Source organism: Aythya marila (assembly GCF_965140915.1).
Source record: "Aythya marila genome assembly, contig: HAP1_HAP1_SCAFFOLD_64, whole genome shotgun sequence".
NCBI classification, from domain to species: domain Eukaryota; kingdom Metazoa; phylum Chordata; class Aves; order Anseriformes; family Anatidae; genus Aythya; species Aythya marila.
In genome coordinates, this window is record NW_028137058.1 from 1 (window position 1) to 20973 (window position 20973).

General features: G+C 59.4%; 1 protein-coding gene across 1 annotated transcript in view; it reads right to left on the bottom strand.

Annotated features, from left to right (window-relative positions):
* Positions 1-166: 166 nt before the first annotated feature.
* UBA1 (ubiquitin like modifier activating enzyme 1) overlaps positions 167-20973 on the bottom strand; it is a gene marked incomplete at its 3' end in the record, with an annotated part of 36088 nt that continues 15281 nt past the window's right edge. Inside the window, exons 6-16 of the mRNA XM_082785588.1 lie at positions 18971-19077; positions 15846-15936; positions 15628-15760; positions 13242-13339; positions 11389-11535; positions 10540-10695; positions 9164-9274; positions 6921-7001; positions 5038-5193; positions 2779-2944; positions 167-363 (exon numbers count right to left, since the gene is read on the bottom strand). Coding sequence (XP_082641714.1) covers positions 167-363; positions 2779-2944; positions 5038-5193; positions 6921-7001; positions 9164-9274; positions 10540-10695; positions 11389-11535; positions 13242-13339; positions 15628-15760; positions 15846-15936; positions 18971-19077 — 1443 coding nt within the window. The remainder of the gene's footprint in view (positions 364-2778; positions 2945-5037; positions 5194-6920; positions 7002-9163; positions 9275-10539; positions 10696-11388; positions 11536-13241; positions 13340-15627; positions 15761-15845; positions 15937-18970; positions 19078-20973) is intronic.

Sequence of the window (20973 nt, forward strand, 5' to 3'; positions counted from 1 at the left end):
CCATACACCCCCCAGTGCCCCCATACACCCCCCCATCACCCCTGTACACCCCCCCAGTGCCCCCATACGCCCCCCACTGCCCCCATCCACCCCCCCATCACCCCCGTACACCCCCCCATTGCCCCCATACACCCCCCCATCGCCCCCGTAACCCCCCCCAGCCCACCTGCAGGGTGTGCTCGATGGCGTTGGGGAAGTTCTTGAGGGTGCAGATGGGGATGGCCTTTTCGGGGGGGTCCTGGCTGGAGCTGTAGGACTCGCTGAGGAACGGGACCACCACCTGCACGTTGCCCTTGGTGCCCAGCGTCCCCGACTCCAGCAGGGGCTTGCGGTAGTAGACGCAGCGCCGGTCCATATACAGCCCTTTGGGGTCGGGGGGGGGGGGAAATGGGCTCTATGGGGCGCCCCGAGGGGCTGGGGGGGCTGGGGGGGCTGGGGGGGGCTGGTCCCGATGGAGAAAGGGCGTCCCGATGGGGGCAGGGGGGAGCCCGGTTGGGGGAGGGTGGCCTGAGTGGTGGAGGGGCAGCCTGATTGATATAGGGGCAGCCGTGCCTGATATAGGGCATCCCCACTGATATAGGGCATCCCAACTGATATAGGGCATCCTGACTGGTGTAGGGGCAGCCTGATTGGTATAGGGTATCCCAACTGGTATAGGGGCACCCGGACTGATATAGGGGCATCCTGATTGGTATAGGGGCAGCCGTGCCTGATATAGGGTATCCTGATTGATATAGGGCATCCCAACTGGTATAGGGGCACCTGGACTGATATAGGCATCCTGAGTGGTATAGGGGAAGCCAGACTGGTATAGGGGCAGCCTGATTGATATAGGGCATCCCGACTGGTGTAGGGGCAGCCAGACTGGTGTAGGGGCAGCCTGATTGGTATAGGGCATCCCGACTGATATAGGGATACCTGGACTGATATAGGGGCATCCTGATTGGTATAGGGTATCCCAAATGATATAGGGATACCCGGACTGATATAGGGTATCCTGATTGGTATAGGAGCAGCCAGACTGGTATAGGGGCAGCCAGACTGGTATAGGGGCAGCCATGCCTGATATAGGGCATCCTGATTGATATAGGGCATCCCAACTGATATAGGGCATCCTGACTGGTGTAGGGGCAGCCTGATTGGTATAGGGTATCCCAACTGGTATAGGGGCACCCGGACTGATATAGGGGCATCCTGATTGGTATAGGGTATCCCAAATGATATAGGGATACCCGGACTGATATAGGGTATCCTGATTGGTATAGGGGCAGCCAGACTGGTATAGGGGCAGCCTGATTAATATAGGGGCATCCATGCCTGATATAGGGTATCCTGATTGATATAGGGCATCCCGACTGATATAGAGCATCCCGACTGGTGTATGGGCAGCCAGAGTGGTATAGGGGCAGCCTGATTGATATAGGGCACCCGCCCAACTGATATAGGGCATCCCGACTGGTGTAGGGGCAGCCAGACTGGTGTAGGGGCAGCCTGATTGGTATAGGGCATCCCGACTGATATAGGGATACCTGGACTGATATAGGGGCATCCTGATTGGTATAGGGCATCCCAACTGGTATAGGGGCACCCAGACTGGTATAGGGCATCCTGATTGGTATAGGGGAAGCCATGCCTGATATAGGGCATCCTGACTGGTGTAGGTGCAGCCTGATTGATATAGGGTACACTGATATAGGGCATCCCAACTGGTATAGGGGCACCTGGACTGATATAGGGGCATCCTGATTGATATAGGGCACCCCCGGCCTGATATAGGGCAACCCGACTGATATAGGGGCAGCCTGATTGATATAGGGGCAGCCATGCCCGATATAGGGTATTCTGATTGATATAGGGCATCCCAACTGGTATAGGGGCACCTGGACTGATATAGGGCATCCTGATTGGTATAGGGGAAGCCAGACTGGTATAGGGGCAGTCTGAATGATATAGGGGCAGCCAGACTGGTATAGAGTATCCTGATTGATATAGGGCACCCCCTGCCTGATATAGGGCATCCTGACTGGTGTAGGGGCAGCCAGACTGATGTAGGGTATCCTGATTGATATAGGGCATCCCAACTGATATAGGGATACCCGGACTGATATAGGGCATCCTGATTGATATAGGGCACCCCCTGCCTGATATAGGGCATCCCAACTGGTCTAGCGCATCCCAACTGGTATAGGGGCACCCCAACTGGTATAGGGGCACCCCCACTGGTATAAGGGAATCCTGACTGGTATAGGGGCATCCTAATTGATACAGGACATCCCGACTGATATAGGGCACCCGGCATCGTGATATAGGGCATCCTGATGGATATAGGGCAGCCCGCACCTGATATAGGGGATCCTAACTGGTATAGGGCCCCCCGACTGCTGTAGGGGCCCCTACGGCAGCACTGGGGCAGCCCTACAGCGCCTTTGGGATGTCCTATAGGTCCTCTGAGGACCCTAAATGCCCCTATAGGATCCATATGGGTCCCTGTAGTGCTCCTTAAGGGACCTAAAGCACCCCGTGAGGCCCCCCAGCACCCCGAGGACCTCCCCCAGCACCCTAAGGACCCCCTAGAGCACCCTGAGGACCCCACACAGCGCCCCCCACCCCAAGGACACCCCCCCAGCACCCAAACCCCCTCCCTCAACCCCTTGGGGAGCACCCCAAAAACCCCCCAACCCCCGCCCCGCGGCGCCCCGCGGACCCCCCGGGGAGGGAAGCGGGGCCGTAGGGGGGGGGGGGGGGGGGGGGGGGGGGGGGGCACCCATGGGTGCTCACGGGCGTCGACGTTGTCGAGGGCGTTGGCGACGCCGTCCAGGGCCTCGAAGAAGTCGTCGTCGTAGACGCGCTCGGTGTCGGGGCCCACGCGGTCGGGGCGGCTGCTCACCCGCAGCGCCGGGTTCATCTCCCGCACCGCCGCCGCCGCCCGCTCCGACTTCAGCTTCTGCAGGAAAGCAGAGGCCACGCCCCCCTCTGAGCCACGCCCCCCTCGAGCCACGCCCCCCTCCCGGCCCCGCCCTGCTAAGCCACGCCCCTCCCAGCAGCAGCCGGTCTGAGGAATCGCCAACCCAAGTTGACCGTTGACCTTGGCCAACTCAATGGAGGCATCTTCATGGGGGGCGCCAGACAGAAGACTCCGCCCACCTGAGGCCCCACCCAATCAGGCGCCACCCCATAGGCTCCTCCCCTTCTCCTTCCATCCCTTTAAGCCCCTCCCTCTCACCGTGAAAGGTCAAGAGAACCTGACCGTTGACGTTGGCCAACTCAATGGAAGCACCTTGACGGGTTCCCACCTCATAGGCTCCTCCCCTTAATCCCCACCCACTTAGGCCCCTCCCACCTGCCCCATCCCCACCACGTTAAGCTCCTCCCACTCACCAACGCTCATCAACAATTCCAGACATTGACATTGGTCAACGCAACGTTGGCCAACTCAACACCGGTCAACTCAACATTGGCCAACTCAACATTGGTCAACTCAAATTGGTCAACGCAACATTGGCCAACTCAACGTTGGCCAACTCAACACTGGTCAACTCAACGCTGGCCAACTCAACGTCGGTCAACTCAACGATGGCCAACTCAACATTGGTCAACTCAACGTCGGTCAACTCAGCATTGGTCAACTCAACGTTGGCCAACTCAACGTTGGCCAACTCAACATTGGCCAACTCAAATTGGTCAACTCAACGTTGGTCAACTCAAATTGGTAAACGCAACATTGGTCAACTCAACGTTGGTCAACTCAACATTGGTCAACTCAACATTGGCCAACTCAAATTGGTCAACTCAACGTTGGCCAACGCAATATCGGCCAATGCAACGTCAACCAACTCAACGTTGCCCAACTCAACGTTGGTCAACGCAACGTTGGCCAATGCAACGTTGGTCAAATCAACATCGGTCAACTCAACATTGGTCAACTCAACCTTGGCCAATGCAACATCAACCAACTCAATGTTGGCCAACGCAACGTTGGTTAACTCAACGTTGGTCAACTCAACATTGGCCAACTCAACATTGGCCAACTCAACGTTGGTCAACTCAACATTGGTCAACGCAACGTTGGTCAACTCAACACTGGTCAACTCAAGGTTGGTCAACTCAACACTGGTCAACTCAACATTGGCCAACTCAACGTTGGCCAACTCAAATTGGTCAACTCAACGTTGGTCAACTCAACGTTGGCCAACTCAACATTGGCCAACTCAACGTTGGCCAACTCAAATTGGTCAACTCAACGTTGGTCAACTCAACGTTGGCCAACTCAACATTGGCCAACTCAACGTTGGCCAACTCAAATTGGTCAACTCAATGTTGGTCAAATCAACATCGGTCAACTCAAATTGGTCAACGCAACATTAGCCAACTCAAATTGGTAAACGCAACATTGGTTAACTCAACGTTGGCCAACTCAACGTTGCCCAACTCAACATTGGTCAACGCAACGTTGGCCAATGGAACGTTGGTCAAATCAACATCGGTCAACTCAACATTGGTCAACTCAACCTTGGCCAACGCAACATCAACCAACTCAACGTTGGCCAACTCAACGTTGGTCAACTCAAATTGGCCAACTCAAATTGGTCAACTCAACATTGGCCAACTCAACGTTGGCCAACTCAACGTTGGCCAACTCAACGTTGGTCAACTCAACATTGGTCAACTCAACATTGGCCAACTCAACGTTGGCCAACTCAACGTTGGTCAACTCAACGGTGGCCAACTCAACGTTGGCCAACTCAAATTGGTCAACTCAACATTGGTCAACTCAAAGTTGGCCAACTCAACGTTGGTCAACTCAACGTTGGCCAACTCAACATTGGCCAACTCAACATAGGCCAACTCAACATTGGCCAACTCAACATTGGCCAACTCAACGTTGGCCAACACAACGTCAACCAACTCACCGTTGGCCAACTCAACAGCATCTCCTGCCCCGCAAACCTCACCCCATTGGCCCCTACCCCTCAAAGGCTCCACCCACTCCCCCCGCCCCCCCCCGCAGGCTCCTCCCCCTTCGGCCCCGCCCCTCACCGTGACATCCCAGGGCCGGAAGAGGAACTGGCGGTTGAGGTTGGACTTCTCGATGGTGTCCATGTCGGTGACGGTGATGGACCCTTCGGGCCCGCAGCCCAGCCCCACCATGGCGAAGTTCTTCAGCAGCTCGCAGCCGATGGCCCCGGCCCCCACCTGCACCCGGGGACACGTGGGGACACGTGGGGACACGTGGGGACACGTGGGGACGCGTGGGGATGTGTGGGGACGCGGCACGAGGTGGCCCAGGAGGGTTGGGGACACGTGGAGGGCGAGGAGGAGGGGACAAAGGGATGGTTGGGGACGCATGGAGGAGGTTTGAGATGTTTGGGGACATCTGGGGGACCCATGGGGACATTTGGGGGACCTACAAGGACCTTTGGGGACCCACAAGGACATCTGGGGGACACACAAGGACACTTGGGGGACCCATGGGGACATTTGGGGGACCTACAAGGACATTTGGGGGACCCATGGGGACACTTGGGGATCTATGGGGACATCCAGGGGACCCATGGGGACATTTGGGGGATCCATGGGGAAATTTGGGGGACCCAAGAGGACACTTGAGGGGCCTATGGGGACATCTGGGGGACCCATGGGGACATTTGGGGGACCTACAAGGACATTTGGGGGAGCCACGGGGACATTTAGGGGACCAACAGGGACACTTGAAGGACCCACGAGGATATTTGGGGGACCCATGGTGACATTTGGGGACCCACGGGGACATTTGGGGGATCTATGGGGACACCTGGGGGACCCATGGGGACATTTGGGGACCCACAGGGACATTTGGGGGACCCATGAGGACATTTGGGGGACCCACGGGGACATTTGGGGGACCCATGGGGACATTTGGGGACCCACGGGGACATTTGGGGGACCCATGGGGACACTTGGGGGATCTATGGGGACATTTGGGGACCCACAAGGACATTTGGGGGACCCATGGGGACATTTGGGGACCCATGGGGACATTTGGGGAACCCATGGGGACATTTGGGGGACCCACAAGGACATTTGGGGGACCCACGAGGACATTTGGAGGACCCATGGGGACATTTGGGGGATCTATGGGGACATTTGGGGACCCATGGGGACATCTGGGGGATCTATGGGGACATTTGGGGGACCCACGAAGATATTTGGGGGATCCACAAGGACATTTGGGGGACCCATGGGGACATTTGGGGGACCTACAAGGACCTTTGGGGACCCACAAGTACATCTGGGGGACCCATGGGGATATTTGGGGACCCACAGGGACATTTGGGGGATCTATGGGGACATCTGGGGTCGCATGGGGACATCTGGGGGACCCATAGGGACATTTGGGGACCCACAGGGACATTTGGGGGACACACAAGGACATTTTGGGGATCTATGGGGACATCTGGGGGACCCACGGGGACACTTGGGGACCCACAAGGACATTTGGGGGACCCATGGGGACATTTAGGGACCCACAGGGACATCTGGGGGACCCACGGGGACATTTGGGGGACCCACGGGAACACCTGGGACCACAACCCAAGGTGTCCCAGTCGGGTTGGGGACGCCCAGATGGGAAGCGGGTGGGGTGGGGGTCACCGGGAGAACCCGTGGGGCCATTTGGGGCCATTTTGGGGCCATTTGGGGCCATTTTGGGCCTTTTGGGGCCATTTGGGGCCATTTTGGGGCCATTTGGGGCCATTTGGGGCCATTTGGGGCCATTTTGGGGCCATTTGGGGCCATTTTGGGCCATTTGGGGCCATTTTGGGCCATTTTGGGGCCATTTTGGGGCCATTTTGGGCCATTTTGGGCCATTTGGGGCCATTTTGGGTCTTTTGGGGCAATTTGGGGCCTTTTGGGGTGATTTGGGGCGATTTGGGGTCACTGACCACGAAGTATTTCTGGTTGCCCAGCTTGGCCTGCAGGTCGGCCCCGAAGACGGCGATCTGCCCGTCGTAGCGGCTGTTGCGCTGCGGAAGCACGGGCGCGTCACCCACCCCACCCAAGGGTGCCCCCCCGCTCCCGGAGCACCCGTGGGTGCCTCTCGCAGCAAGCGCCCACCCACGGGTGTCCCCGAAGAGGTGGCCCCACACGTGGGTGTCCTCAAGGGGGTGACCACCCATGGGTGCTCCGTCAGCAGAGGCCACGCCAAGGAGATGCCCAGCACCCATGGGTGCCCTCAAGGGGGTGACCACCCATGGAGAACGCCCACCACAAGGAGATGCCCACCCATGGGTGTCCCCATCAGACACCCACCCATGGCCAGCACCCACCCCAAGGAGGTGCCCACCCATGGGTGCTCCATCACCAGCGACCACCCCAAGAAGATGCCCAGCACCCATGGGTGTCCTCAAGGGGTGCCCACCCATGGGTGCTCCGTCACCAACGACCACGCCAAGGAGATGCCCAGCACCCATGGGTGTCCTCAAGGGGGTGACCACCCCTGGCCAACACCCACCACAAGGAGATGCCCACCCATGGGTGCTCCGTCCCCAGTGACAACCCCAAGGAGATGCCCAGCACCCATGGGTGTCCTCAAGGGGTGCCCACCCATGGGTGCTCCATCACCAGTGACCACCCCAAGGAGATGCCCACCCATGGGTGTCCCCAACCAGACACCCACCCATGGCCAACACCCACCCCGAGGAGATGCCCACCCATGGGTGCTCCATCACCAGCAACCATCCCAAGGAGATGCCCAGCACCCATGGGTGTCCTCAAGGGGTGACCACCCATGGCCAAACACCCACCACAAGGAGGTGCCCACCCATGGGTGTCCTCAACCAGACACCCACCACAAGGAGATGCCCACCCATGGGTGCTCCGTCACCAGCGACCACCCCAAGAAGATGCCCAGCACCCATGGGTGTCCTCAAGGGGTGCCCACCCATGGGTGCTCCGTCACCAACGACCACGCCAAGGAGATGCCCAGCACCCATGGGTGTCCTCAAGGGGTGACCACTCATGGCCAACGCCCACCACAAGGAGATGCCCACCCATGGGTGCTCCATCCCCAGCGACCACCCCAAGGAGATGCCCAGCACCCATGGGTGTCCTCAAGGAGATGCCCACCCATGGGTGCTCCATCACCAGTGACCACCCCAAGGTGATGCCCAGCACCCATAGGTGTCCCCAAGGGTGTGGCCAACCCATGAGTGTCCTCAAGGAGATGCCCACCCATGGGTGCTCCATCACCAGCGACCACGCCACGGAGATGCCCAGCACCCATGGGTGCCCTCAAGGGGGTGACCACCCATGGATAACACTCACCCCAAGGAGGTGCCCACCCATGGGTGCTCCGTCCCCAGCGACAACCCCAAGGAGATGCCCAGCACCCATGGGTGTCCTCAAGGGGGTGACCACCCATGGATAACGCCCACCACAAGGAGGTGCCCACCCATGGGTGTCCTCATCAGACACCCACCACAAGGAGGTGCCCACCCATGGGTGTCCTCATCAGACACCCACCACAAGGAGGTGCCCACCCATGGGTGCTCCGTCACCAGCAACCATCCCAAGGAGATGCCCAGCACCCATGGGTGTCCTCAAGGGGTGACCACCCATGGCCAACACCCACCACAAGGAGGTGCCCACCCATGGGTGTCCTCATCAGACACCCACCACAAGGAGATGTGCACCCATGGGTGCTCCATCACCAGCAACCACCCCAAGGAGATGCCCAGCACCCATGGGTGTCCTCAAGGGGTGACCACCCATGGGTGCTCCATCACCAGTGACTATGCCAAGAAGATGCCCAGCACCCATGGGTGTCCTCAAGGAGATGCCCACCCATGGGTGCTCCATCACCAGTGACCACGCCAAGAAGATGCCCAGCACCCATGGGTGTCCTCAAGGGGGTGACCACCCATGGCCAACACCCACCCCGAGAAGATACCCACCCATGGGTGCTCCATCACCAGCGACCACCCATGGCCAACACCCACCCCAAGGAGCTGCCCACCCACGGGTGCCCCCATCAGACACCCCACCCCCTTCCAGACACCCACCCACGGCCGTCCAACCCCAAGAAGACCCCAACCTACCCCAAGAAGACACCCAGCCAGGGGTCTCCCATGGGTGCCACCCCCACCCCCCCCACCCACGCCCGGCGGGTGCCCCCATGGGTGCTCACCGGGCGGCACTGCTCCTCGGTGAGCAGCGTGTCCTTGTTCTCCTCGGGGAGGCACTCCAGCGCGTCGAAGTAGAGCCACTGCGTGATGGGCGTGAACTTCCCCGACACCGCCTGCGGGGACACCGCCACCCTCAGGGACACGGGGGGGGGGACGGGTGACAAAGGTCTCCGGCCACCAAGGTCCCGTGGGACCCCGGGTGGCCATAAAAAGGACGCGGGTGGCCATAAAAAAGGGACCCGGGTGGCCACGAGGGGACGCGGTTGGCCAAGGAGAGCGATGATGATGACCAAGGTGGGGGGACAGCGTTGGCCATGGAGGGGACACCGTTGACTGGGAGGGGACACCGTTGACTGGAGGGGACACCGTTGACCGGGAGGGGACACCGTTGACTGGGAGGGGTCACCATTGACCAAGGGGGGACACCGTTGACCGGGAGGGGACACCATTGACTGGGAGGGGACACCACTGACTGGGAGGGGACACTGTTGACTGGGAGGGGACACCGTTGACCGGGGGGAGACACCGTTGACCAAGAGGGGTCACCATTGACCGGGAGGGGACACTGTTGACCAAGAGGGGACACCGTTGACAAGAAGGGGACACCGTTGACTAAGGGGGGACACCATTGACCGGGAGGGGACACCATTGACTGGGAGGGGACACAGTTGACCAGGAGGGGACATCGTTGACCAGGGGGGGGTCACCGTTGGCCAGGAGGGGACACTGTTGACTGGGAGGGGTCACCATTGACCAAGGGGGGGGCACCATTGACCAAGAGGGGACACCATTGACTAGAAGGGTCACGATTGACCAAGGGGGGTCACTGTTGACCACGGGGGGTCACTGTTGGCCAGGAGGGGACACCGTTGACCGGGAGGGGACACTGTTGATGGGGAGGGGACATCGTTGACCAGGAGGGGACACCGTTGACAAGAAGGGGACACCGTTGACCAAGAGGGGACACCATTGACCAAGAGGGGACACCGTTGACTAGAGGGGTCACGATTGACCAAGGGGGGGTCACTGTTGGCCAGGAGGGGACACCACTGACTGGGAGGGGACACTGTTGACTGGGAGGGGACGCCATTGACTGGGAGGGGTCACCATTGACTAAGAGGGGTCACGATTGACCAAGAGGGGACACTGTTGGCCAGGAGGGGACACCGTTGACCAGAGGGGGACACCATTGACTGGGAGGGGACACCGTTGACCGGGAGGGGACACCATTGACCAAGGGGGGGGCACCATTGACCAACGGGGGACACCGTTGACCAGGAGGGGACACAGTTGACCAGGAGGGGACACCGTTGACCGGGAGGGGACACCGTTGAGCGGGAGGGGACACCGTTGAGCGGGGGGCCACCCCGCCCCGTACCTTCATGACCTCCTGTGCCGCCAGCCCCCCGATGAAGGCGTTGACGGGCGCCAGGTCGCCGGTGGCCTGGAAGGCCAGCTCCCGCAGCAGCTCCTCGTCCAGCTCCGCGCCCGGGGCCATCTCCCGGGCCATGGCCACCACCTCCGCCGCGTCACCCTGGTGGGAGCGAGGGGACACTTGGGGACGCCGCGGGGACGCAAGGAGGTGGCACCCGAAGGTGGCCCTTGGGGACATCTCCAGCCGTGAGCGCGGTGACCTGGGGCGGTGGCTCCACGTGGGGTCTACTGGGGACAGGTCTGGGGACATCGCAGCGTGACCTGGTGGCCACCATGTCCCCAGTGTCCCCAACATCCCCAAGTGGTGGTTGGGCCATTCAAGGTGGCCACCTTGGCTCAGGACCTGGTGGCCACCACGTCCCCAACGTCCCCAAGTGCTGGTTGGGCCATTCAAGGCGGCCACCTTGGCTCAGAACCTGGTGGCCACCACATCCCAAATGTCCCCAACACCCTCAATGTCCCCAAGTGGTGGTTGGGTCATTCAAGGCGGCCACCTTGGCTCAGGACCTGGTGGCCACCACGTCCCCAACGTCCCCAGGAGGTGGTTGGGCCATTCAAGGTGGCCACATTGGCTCAGGACCTGGTGGCCACCATGTCCCCAACGTCCCCAACGTCCCCAAGTGGAGGTTGGGCCATTCAAGGCGGCCATGTTGGTTCAAGACCTGGTGGCCACCACGTCCCCAACATCCCCAAGTGCTGGTTGGGCCATTCAAGGCGGCCACAATGGCTCAAAACCTGGTGGCCACCACGTCCCCGTTGTCCCCAAGCCCCGGGGTGCCCCCAGTCCCCTGACCTGGTGGCGCGGCCGTGGCGGGCGGCCGTGCTGCTGCATGAAGCGGTGCAGGGCCTGCCAGCCCCAGTGCAGCATGGGGGGGCGCTCCGCCTTCCCGAAATCCGTCAGCAGCATCTCCGGCTCCGCCAGCGACTCCCGCAGACGCTTCTGGAAAGGGGGGGGGGGGGGGGGACAGCGGGGACACAAGGGGGGGACACGAGGTGAACACGCAGCCACTCCCCGTAACCCCAGTCCCCCGTAATCCCTTGCTAGTAGCCCCTAATCCCGCGTTAAAACCTCCTAATCCCTTGCCAATACCCCCAATCCCTTACCAATACCCCCAATCCCTTGCCAATACTCCCTAATCCCTTGCCAATACCTCCTAATCCCTTGCCGATACCCCCAATCCCTCGTTAATATCCCCTAATCCCTTGCCAATACCCCCAATCCCTTGCCAATTCTCCCTAATCCCTTATTAATACCCCCTAATCCCTTGCCAATACCCCCCAATCCCTTGCCAATACCCCCTAATCCCTTATTAATACCCCCTAACCCCTTATTAATACCCCCTAACCCCTTATTAATACCCCAATCCCTTGCCAATAACCCCTAATCCCTTGCCAATACCCCCCAATCCCTTGCCAATACTCCCTAATCCCTTGCCAATTCTCCCTAATCCCTTATTAATACCCCCTAACCCCTTATTAATACCCCCTAACCCCTTATTAATACCCCAATCCCTTGCCAATACCCCCTAATCCTTTCCCAATATCCCCTAATCCCTTGCCAATACCCCCAATCCCTTATTAATACCCCCAATCCATTGCCAATAACCCCTAATCCCTTGCCAATACCCCCAATCCCTCGTTAATATCCCCTAATCCCTTGCCAACACCCTCAATACCCTTGCCAATACCCCCAATCCCTTGCCAATACCCCCCAATCCCTTGCCAATACTCCCTAATCCCTTATTAATACCCCCAATCCCTTGCCAATACCCCCAATCCCTTGCCAATACCCCCAATCCCTTGTTAATACCCCCTAATCCCTTGCCAATACCCCCTAATCCCTTAATACCCCCTAATCCCTTACTAATACCCCCAATCCCTTACCAATATCCCCTAATCCCTTACCAATACCCCTAATCCCTTGCCAATAACCCCTAATCCTTTCCCAATACCCCCTAATCCTTTCCCAATATCCCCCAATCCCTTGCCAATACCCCCTAATCCCTTTCTAATACCCCCTAATCCCTGGTAATCCCATCCCAATCTCTCACAATCCCCTCCCAGTGCTCCCTAATCTCCCATAATCTCTTTCCCAGTTCCTCCCCATGCCTCCCAGTTCCCAACAATCCCCTCCCAGTACCCCCCGATCCCCAGTAACCCCCTCCCAGTATCCCCTCATCCCCCATAATCTTCTCCCAGTACCCCCCTACCCCCATAATCCCCTCCCAATCCCTCATAACCCCCCTCCCAGTGCTCCCCAATCCCCTCCCAGTACCCCCCGATCCCCAGTAACCCCCTCCCAGTGCCCCCTAATCCCCCATAATCTCCTCCCAGTACCCCCCTACCCCCATAATCCCCTCCCAATCCCCCATAACCCCCCTCCCAGTGCCCCCCAATCCCCTCCCAGTACCCCCCAATCCCCAGTAACCCCCTCCCAGTATCTCCTAATCCCCCATAATCTTCTCCCAGTACCCCCCTTCCCCCATAATCCCCTCCCAATCCCCCATAACCCCCCTCCCAGCGCCCCCCAATCCCCTATAATCCTCTCCCAGTTCCCATAAACCCCCCCCCCGGGGACCTCCCAGTCCCCCTCCAGCCCCCAGCAATCCCCTCCCAGTCCCTCCCAGTGCTCCCAGTGCCACTCACGAAGCGGATGTGCTTGGGCATCTTGACCTGGGTGACGATCCCCCCCCGCACGTAGTCCCCGTACCCGCTCGTGTCCCCAATGCTGAAGGTGTAGGGTCCTGGGGGGGGGGGGGGGTAACGGGGTCACCACCGCACCCGGGACCCCCCCCAAAGGGACCAAGGGACCCCCCGGGGGGACCCCAACATCCGAGGACCCCCCCAAAAGAATCCAAATGTCCCCAAAAAGGACCCAAGCGACCCCAAAAGGGTCCCAGGTACCCCTGTCCCCACCCAAAAAGGGTCCAGGTAGATCTGTGCCCCCCCCCCCCCCAAGACACCCAAATGTCCCTAAAAAGGACACAAATGTCCCCAAAAGAGATGAAACTGTCCCCAAAAAGAACCCAAATGTTCCCCAAAGGAACCCAAATGGTACCAAAATGGACCCGAATGCGCCAAGTAACCCCAAAAAGGACCCAAGCACCCCAAAAAGGACCCAAGCATCACAGGTAACCCCAAAAAGGACCCCAATGATCCCAAAAGGGACCCAGAAAATCCCAAATGGGACCCCAAATCCCCCCAAAGGGACCCAAAACTCCCCAGAAGGGACACAAGCGTCCCAAGAACCCCCAAAAAGGACCCCAGGGTCCCCAAAAGGGACCCTAAATTCCCCAAAAGGGCCCCAAGCGCCCCCAAAAGGGCCCCAAGCTCCCCTAAAAGGGACCCTAAACTACCTAAAAGGGCCCCAAGCATCCCCAAAAGCGCCCCTAAACTCCCTAAAAGGGCCCCAAGTGTCCCCAAAAGGGCCCCGAGCGCCCCTAAAAGGGACCCTAAACTCCCTAAAAGGGCCCCAAGCGTCCCCAAAAGGACCCCTAAATTCCCCCAAAGAGCCCAAAGCGTCCCCAAAAGGGACCTCTGTGTCCCCAAAAGGGTCCCGAGCACCCCCAAAAGGGACCCTAAATTACCCAAAAGGGCCCCGAGCGCCCCCAAAAGGGACCCTAAACTCCCTAAAAGGGCCCCAAGTGTCCCCAAAAAGGCCCCAAGCATCCCCAAAAGGGCCCCTAAATTCCCCAAAAGGGCCCCGAGCGGCCCTAAAAGGGACCCTAAACTCCCTGAAAGAGCCCCAAGTGTCCCCAAAAGGACCCCAAGAGCTCCCAAAAGGGACCCTAAACTCCCTAAAAGGGCCCTGAGCGCCCCCAAAAGGGACCCAAACGACCCCAAAAGAGATCTATGTGTCCCTAAAAGGGCCCCAAACGTCCCCAAAAGGGCCCTGAGTAGCCCCAAGCACCCCCAAAAGGGACCCTAAACTCCCTAAAAGGGCCCCGAGCACCCCCAAAAGGGACCCTAAACTCCCTAAAAGGGCCCCTAAATTCCCCAAAAGGGCCCCAAGCACCCCCAAAAGGGACCCTAAACTCCCCAAAAGGGCCCCGAGCGCCCCCAAAAGCGACCCTAAACTCCCTAAAAGGGCACCGAGCGTCCCCAAAAGGGCCCCAAGCGCCCCCAAAAGGGCCCCAAGCGCTCCCAAAAGGGACCCTAAACTCCCTAAAAGGGCTCCAAGTGTCCCCAAAAGGACCCCAAGAGCCCCCAAAAGGGCTTCAAGCATCCCCAAAAGGGCCCCTAAATTCCCCCAAAGAGCCCAAAGCGTCCCCAAAAGGGACCTCTGTGTCCCCCCCCAAACGTCCCCAAAAGGGCCTCGAGCGGCCCTAAAAGGGCCCCAAGCGTCCCTAAAAGGGCCCTAAGCGTCCCCAAAAGGGCCCCAAGCGCCCCTAAAAGGGACCCTAAACTCCCTAAAAGGGCCCTGAGCGCCCCCAAAAGCGACCCTAAACTCCCTAAAAGGGACCCTAAACTCCCTAAAAGGGCCCCGAGCATCCCCAAAAGGGCCCCAAGTGTCCCCAAAAAGGCCCCAAGCGTCCCCAAAAGGACCCCAAGCACCCCTAAAAGGGCCCCTAAATTCCCCAAAAGGGCCCCAAGCGCCCCTAAAAGGGACCCTAAACTCCCTAAAAGGGCCCTGAGCGCCCCCAAAAGCGACCCTAAACTCCCTAAAAGGGACCCTAAACTCCCTAAAAGGGCCCCTAAATTCCCCAAAAGGGCCCCAAGCGCCCCCAAAAAGACCCCAAGAGCTCCCAAGAGGGACCCTAAACTCCCTAAAAGGGCCCCAAGCGTCCCTAAAAGGGCCCTAAGCGTCCCCAAAAGGACCCCAAGCGCCCCTAAAAGAGACCCTAAACTACCTAAAAGGGCCCCAAGCGTCCCCAAAAGGGCCCCAAGCGCCCCCAAAAGGACCCCAAGCACCCCTAAAAGGGTCCCTTAACTCCCCAAAAGGGCCCCAAGCGCCCCCAAAAAGACCCCAAACATCCCCAAAAGGGCCCCCAAGCCCGCCAGCCCCCCCGCCCTATAATTTTTGGGGCCGCACCGAGGACGCGGATCTCGACGGGGCCGCAGGAGTTGAGCTCGTCCATGCCCTCCACCTCGGTGAAGGTGACGAAGTCGCCGGTCTCGAAGCCGTGCCGAGCCTCGTCCAGGCACGTCACCTCCCCGGGACACCCCTGGGACCGCAAATTTTGGGGGAAAAACCATCAATTTGATGATTTTGGGGTTTTTTGGGGATTTGGGGTTTTGGGACGGAGGTACCTTGGTGACCATGGAGACCATGGCGCTGAGAGGCTGCTCCCCGTTGGTGTCCGTCACCACCATGTCGTCCCCAAAATCACAGAAGAGCTGCCTGGGGGGGGGACACGGGGACAAGGGGGGGTCAGGCGGGGACCCTAAAAACCCCAAAAGCCCGGGGATACCCCAAAAGGGACCCTAAAAGGGTCGGGATCCCCCCCAGGAATGGAGAATCCCGAAAACGGGAGCGGGGCGCACGGGGTTGGTGCCGAAAAGGAGATGGGAATTTTTTTGGGGGGGGGACACGGGGACAAGGGGGGGGCAGGCGGGGACCCCAAAAACCCCAAAAGCCCGGGGATACCCCAAAAGGGACCCTAAAAGGGTCGGGATCACCCCCTGAATGGAGAATCCCAAAATGGGAGCGGGGCGCAAAAGGGAGATGGGAATTTTTTTGGGGGGGGGACACGGGGACAAGGGGGGGGCAGGCGGGGACCCCAAAAAACCCAAAAGCCCGGGGATACCCCAAAAAGGACCCTAAAAGGGTCGGGATCCCCCCAGGAATGGAGAATCCCGAAAACGGGAGCGGGGCGCAAAAGGGAGATGGGAATTTTTTGGGGGGGGGGACACGGGGACAATGGGGGGGCTGATGGGGACCCCAAAAACCCCAAAAGCCAGGGGATACCCCAAAAAGGACCCTAAAAGGGTCGGGATCACCCCCCGAATGGAGAATCCCAAAATGGGAGCAGGGCGCATGGGGTTGGAGCCGGAAGGGAGATGGGAATTTTTGGGGGGGGGACACGGGGACAAGGGGGGGGCAGGCGGGGACCCCAAAAACCCCACAAGCCCGGGGATACCCCAAAAGGGACCCTAAAAGGGTCGGGATCACCCCCCGAATGGAGAATCCCAAAATGGGAGCAGGGCGCATGGGGTTGGAGCTGGAAGGGAGATGGGAATTTTTTGGGGGGGGGGACACGGGGACAATGGGGGGGCTGATGGGGACCCCAAAAACCCCAAAAGCCCGGGGATACCCCAAAAAGGACCCTAAAAGGGTCGGGATCCCCCCCCCGGAATGGAGAATCCCAAAAACAGGAGCGGGGTGCACGGGGTTGGAGCTGGAAGGGAGATGGGAATTTTTTTTTGGGGGGGGGACACGGGGACAACGGGGGGGTCAGGCGGGGACCCCAAAAACCCCAAAAGCCCGGGGATACCCCAAAAGGGACCCTAAAAGGGTCGGGATCACCCCCCGAATGGAGAATCCCGAAAACGGGAGCGGGGCGCACGGGGTTGGTGCCGAAAAGGAGATGGGAATTTTTTTGGGGGGGGGACACGGGGACAAGGGGGGGGCAGATGGGGACCCCAAAAACCCCACAAGCCCGGGGATACCCCAAAAGGGACCCTAAAAGGGTCGGGATCACCCCCCGAATGGAGAATCCCGAAAATGGGAGCGGGGTGCACGGGGTTGGAGCTGGAAGGGAGATGGGAATTTTTTTTTGGGGGGGGGACACGGGGACAAGGGGGGGGCAGGCGGGGACCCCAAAAACCCCACAAGCCCGGGGATACCCCAAAAGGGACCCTAAAAGGGTCGGGATCACCCCAGGAATGGAGAATCCCGAAAACGGGAGCGAGGCGCAAAAGGGAGATGGGAATTTTTTGGGGGGGGGGCACGGGGATAAGGGGGGGGCAGACGGGGACCCCAAAAACCCCAAAAGCCCGGGGATACCCCAAAAGGGACCCTAAAAGGGTCGGGATCCCCCCCAGGAACGGAGAATCCCGAAAACGGGAGCGGGGCGCAAAAGGGAGATGGGAATTTGGGGATCCCCCCCCCTAAAAAAGGGACTCAGACATTTGGGGACCCCCCCCAAAAGGGACCCAAATGGCCCCAAAAGGGACCCTGACATTTGGGGAAACCCCAAAAGGGACCCAGGAATTTGGGGACCCCCCCAAAAAAGGACCCAGATATTTGGGGATCCCCCAAAAGGAAGCCAAGTGTGCCCCAAAAAGACCCCAAATGTTTTAGGACCCCCCCAAAAAAGGGACCCAAGCATTTGGGGACACCCAAAAGAGACCCCAATCATTTGGGGACCCCCGTCCGACCCCAAAAATTTGGGGACCCCCCCAGAAAAGGAACCCAAGCATTTAGGGACGCCCCCAAAAGGGACCTGGGCATCCCCAAAACAGGACCCAGACATATAGGGTCACCCCTAAAGGGACCAGGACATTTGGGGACACCCCAAAAGGGACCCCAAAAATTTAGGGACACCCCAAAAGGAACCCCAAAAATTTAGGGACACCCCAAAAGGAACCCCAAAAATTTGGGGACACCCCAAAAGGGACCCCAAAAATCTGGGGACACCCCAAAAAGGAACCCAAGCATTTAGGGACACCCCCGCGCGTCCCCAAAACGGGACCCAGACACACGGGGTCAGCCCCAAAAGGACCCCAAACATTTGGGGACACCCCTAAAGGGACCCCAAACATTTGGGAACCCCCAAAAGGGACCCCAAAAATTTGGGAACAACCCAAAAGGGACCCCAAAAATCTGGAAATCCCCCAAAAAGGAACCCAAGCATTTAGGGACGCCCCCAAAAGTGACCCGTGCGTCCCCAAAACAGGACCCAGACACACGGGGCCAGCCCCAAAAGGGACCAGGACATTTGGGGACACCCTAAAAGGGACCCCAAAAAATTTGGGACACCCCAAAAGGGACCCCAAAAATTTAGGGACACCCCAAAAGGGACCCCAAAAATCTGGAAATCCCCCAAAAAGGAACCCAAGCATTTAGGGACGCCCCCAAAAGTGACCCGCGTGTCCCCAAAACGGGACCCAGACACACGGGGCCAGCCCCAAAAGGACCCCAAACATTTGGGGACACCCCAAAAGGGACCCCAAAAAATTGGGGACACCCCAAAAGGGACCCCAAACATTTAGGGACCCCCCTAAAGGGACTCCAAAAATCTGGGGACACCCCAAAAAGGAACCCAAGCATTTAGGGACGCCCCCAAAAGTGACCCGGGCATCCCCAAAACAGGACCCAGACCTATAGGGACACCCCTAAAGGGACCCCAAACATTTGGGGACACCCCAAAAGGGACCCCAAACATTTAGGGACCCCGAGATGACCCCACAAATTTGGGGACCCCCCCCCTTACCCGAAGAGCCCCCGCGTGTCGGCCACCACCAGTTTGATGCCGCGGCTGTGGCAGAAGTCGCCCACCCAGAGCTGCTCCTCCAGGGGGGAGTTGGTCAGCACCACGACCTGCGGGGCGGTTATAGGGTCAGCTATAGGGCCGGGGGCAGGGGGACGGCTACGGGGTCAGGATCAAGAATATGGGGTCAGGGGAATGGGTATGGGGTGGGTATGGGGGCAGGTATGGGGTCGGATACATGGATATGGGGTCAGGGTCACGGATATGGGGTTAGGGACACAGACACAGGTATGGGGTCAGTTATAGGGCCGGGGGCAGGGGGACGGGTATGGGGGCAGGGGAAGGGGTATGGGGGCACGGGAAGAGGTATGGGGTGGGTATGGGGTCGTATATGGGGTCGGATGCATGGATATGGGGTCAGACACATGGGTATGGGGTTAGGGACACAGACACAGGTATGGGGTCAGTTATAGGGCCGGGGGCAGGGGGACGGGTATGGGGGCAGGGGAAGGGGTATGGGGGCACGGGAAGAGGTATGGGGTGGGTATGGGGTCGTATATGGGGTCGGATGCATGGATATGGGGTCAGACACATGGGTATGGGGTTAGGGACACAGACACAGGTATGGGGTCAGTTATAGGGCCGGGGGCAGGGGGACGGGTATGGGGGCAGGGGAAGGGGTATGGGGGCACGGGAAGGGGTATGGGGTGGGTATGGGGTCGTATATAGGGTCGGATACATGGATATGGGATCAGGGTCACGGGTATGGGGTCAGGGTCACAGACATGGTATGGGGTCAGTTATAGGGTCGGGGGCAGGGGGACGGCTACGGGGGCAGGGGGATGGGTATGGGGGCAGGGGGATGGGTATGGGGTCGGTATGGGGGCAGGTATGGGGTCGGATGCATGGATATGGGGTCAGATACACGGATATGGGGTCAGATACACGGATATGGGGTCAGGGTCACGGACATGGTATGGGGTCAGTTATAGGGTCGGGGGCAGGGGGACGGCTACGGGGGCTGGGGAAGGGGTATGGGGGCAGGGGAAGAGGTATGGGGTGGGTATGTGGTCATATATAGGGTCGGATACATGGATATGGGGTCAGGGTCATGGGTATGGGGTCAGGGTCACGGACATGGTATGGGGTCAGTTATAGGGTCAGGGGCAGGGGGACGGGTATGGGGGCAGGGGAAGGGGTATGGGGGCACGGGAAGGGGTATGGGGTGGGTATGGGGGCAGGTATGGGGTCGGATGCATGGATATGGGGTCAGACACATGGATATGGGGTTAGGGTCACGGACATGGTATGGGGTCAGTTATAGGGTCAGGGGCAGGGGCATGGCTATGGGGTCAGGGAAACGGGTATGGGGTGGGTATGAGGGCAGGTATGGGGTTGGATACACAGATATGGGGTCAGACACATGGATAGGGGGTTAGGGTCACAGATATGGGGTTAGGGTCACAGACACGGGTATAGGGTCAGCTATAGGGTCGGGGGCAGGGGCATGGCTATGGGGTCAGGATCAAGAATATGGGGTAAGGGGAATGGGTATGGGGTGGGTATGGGGTCATACATAGGGTCGGATACATGGATATGGGGTCAGGGTCACGGGTATGGGGGTGGGATCATGGATACAAGTATGGGGTCAGCTATGGGGTCGGGGGCAGGGGCATGGCTATGGGGTCAGGGGGACGGGTATGGGGTCAGGGGAATGGGTATGGGGTGGGTATGGGGTCATATATAGGGTCGGATGCATGGATATGGGGTCAGATACACGGATATGGGGTCAGGGTCACGGACATGGTATGGGGTCAGTTATAGGGCCGGGGGCAGGGGGACGGGTATGGGGGCAGGGGAACGGGTATGGGGGCACGGGAAGGGGTATGGGGTGGGTATGGGGTCGTATATAGGGTCGGATGCATGGATATGGGGTCAGACACATGGGTATGGGGTTAGGGACACAGACACAGGTATGGGGTCAGTTATAGGGTCAGGGGCAGGGG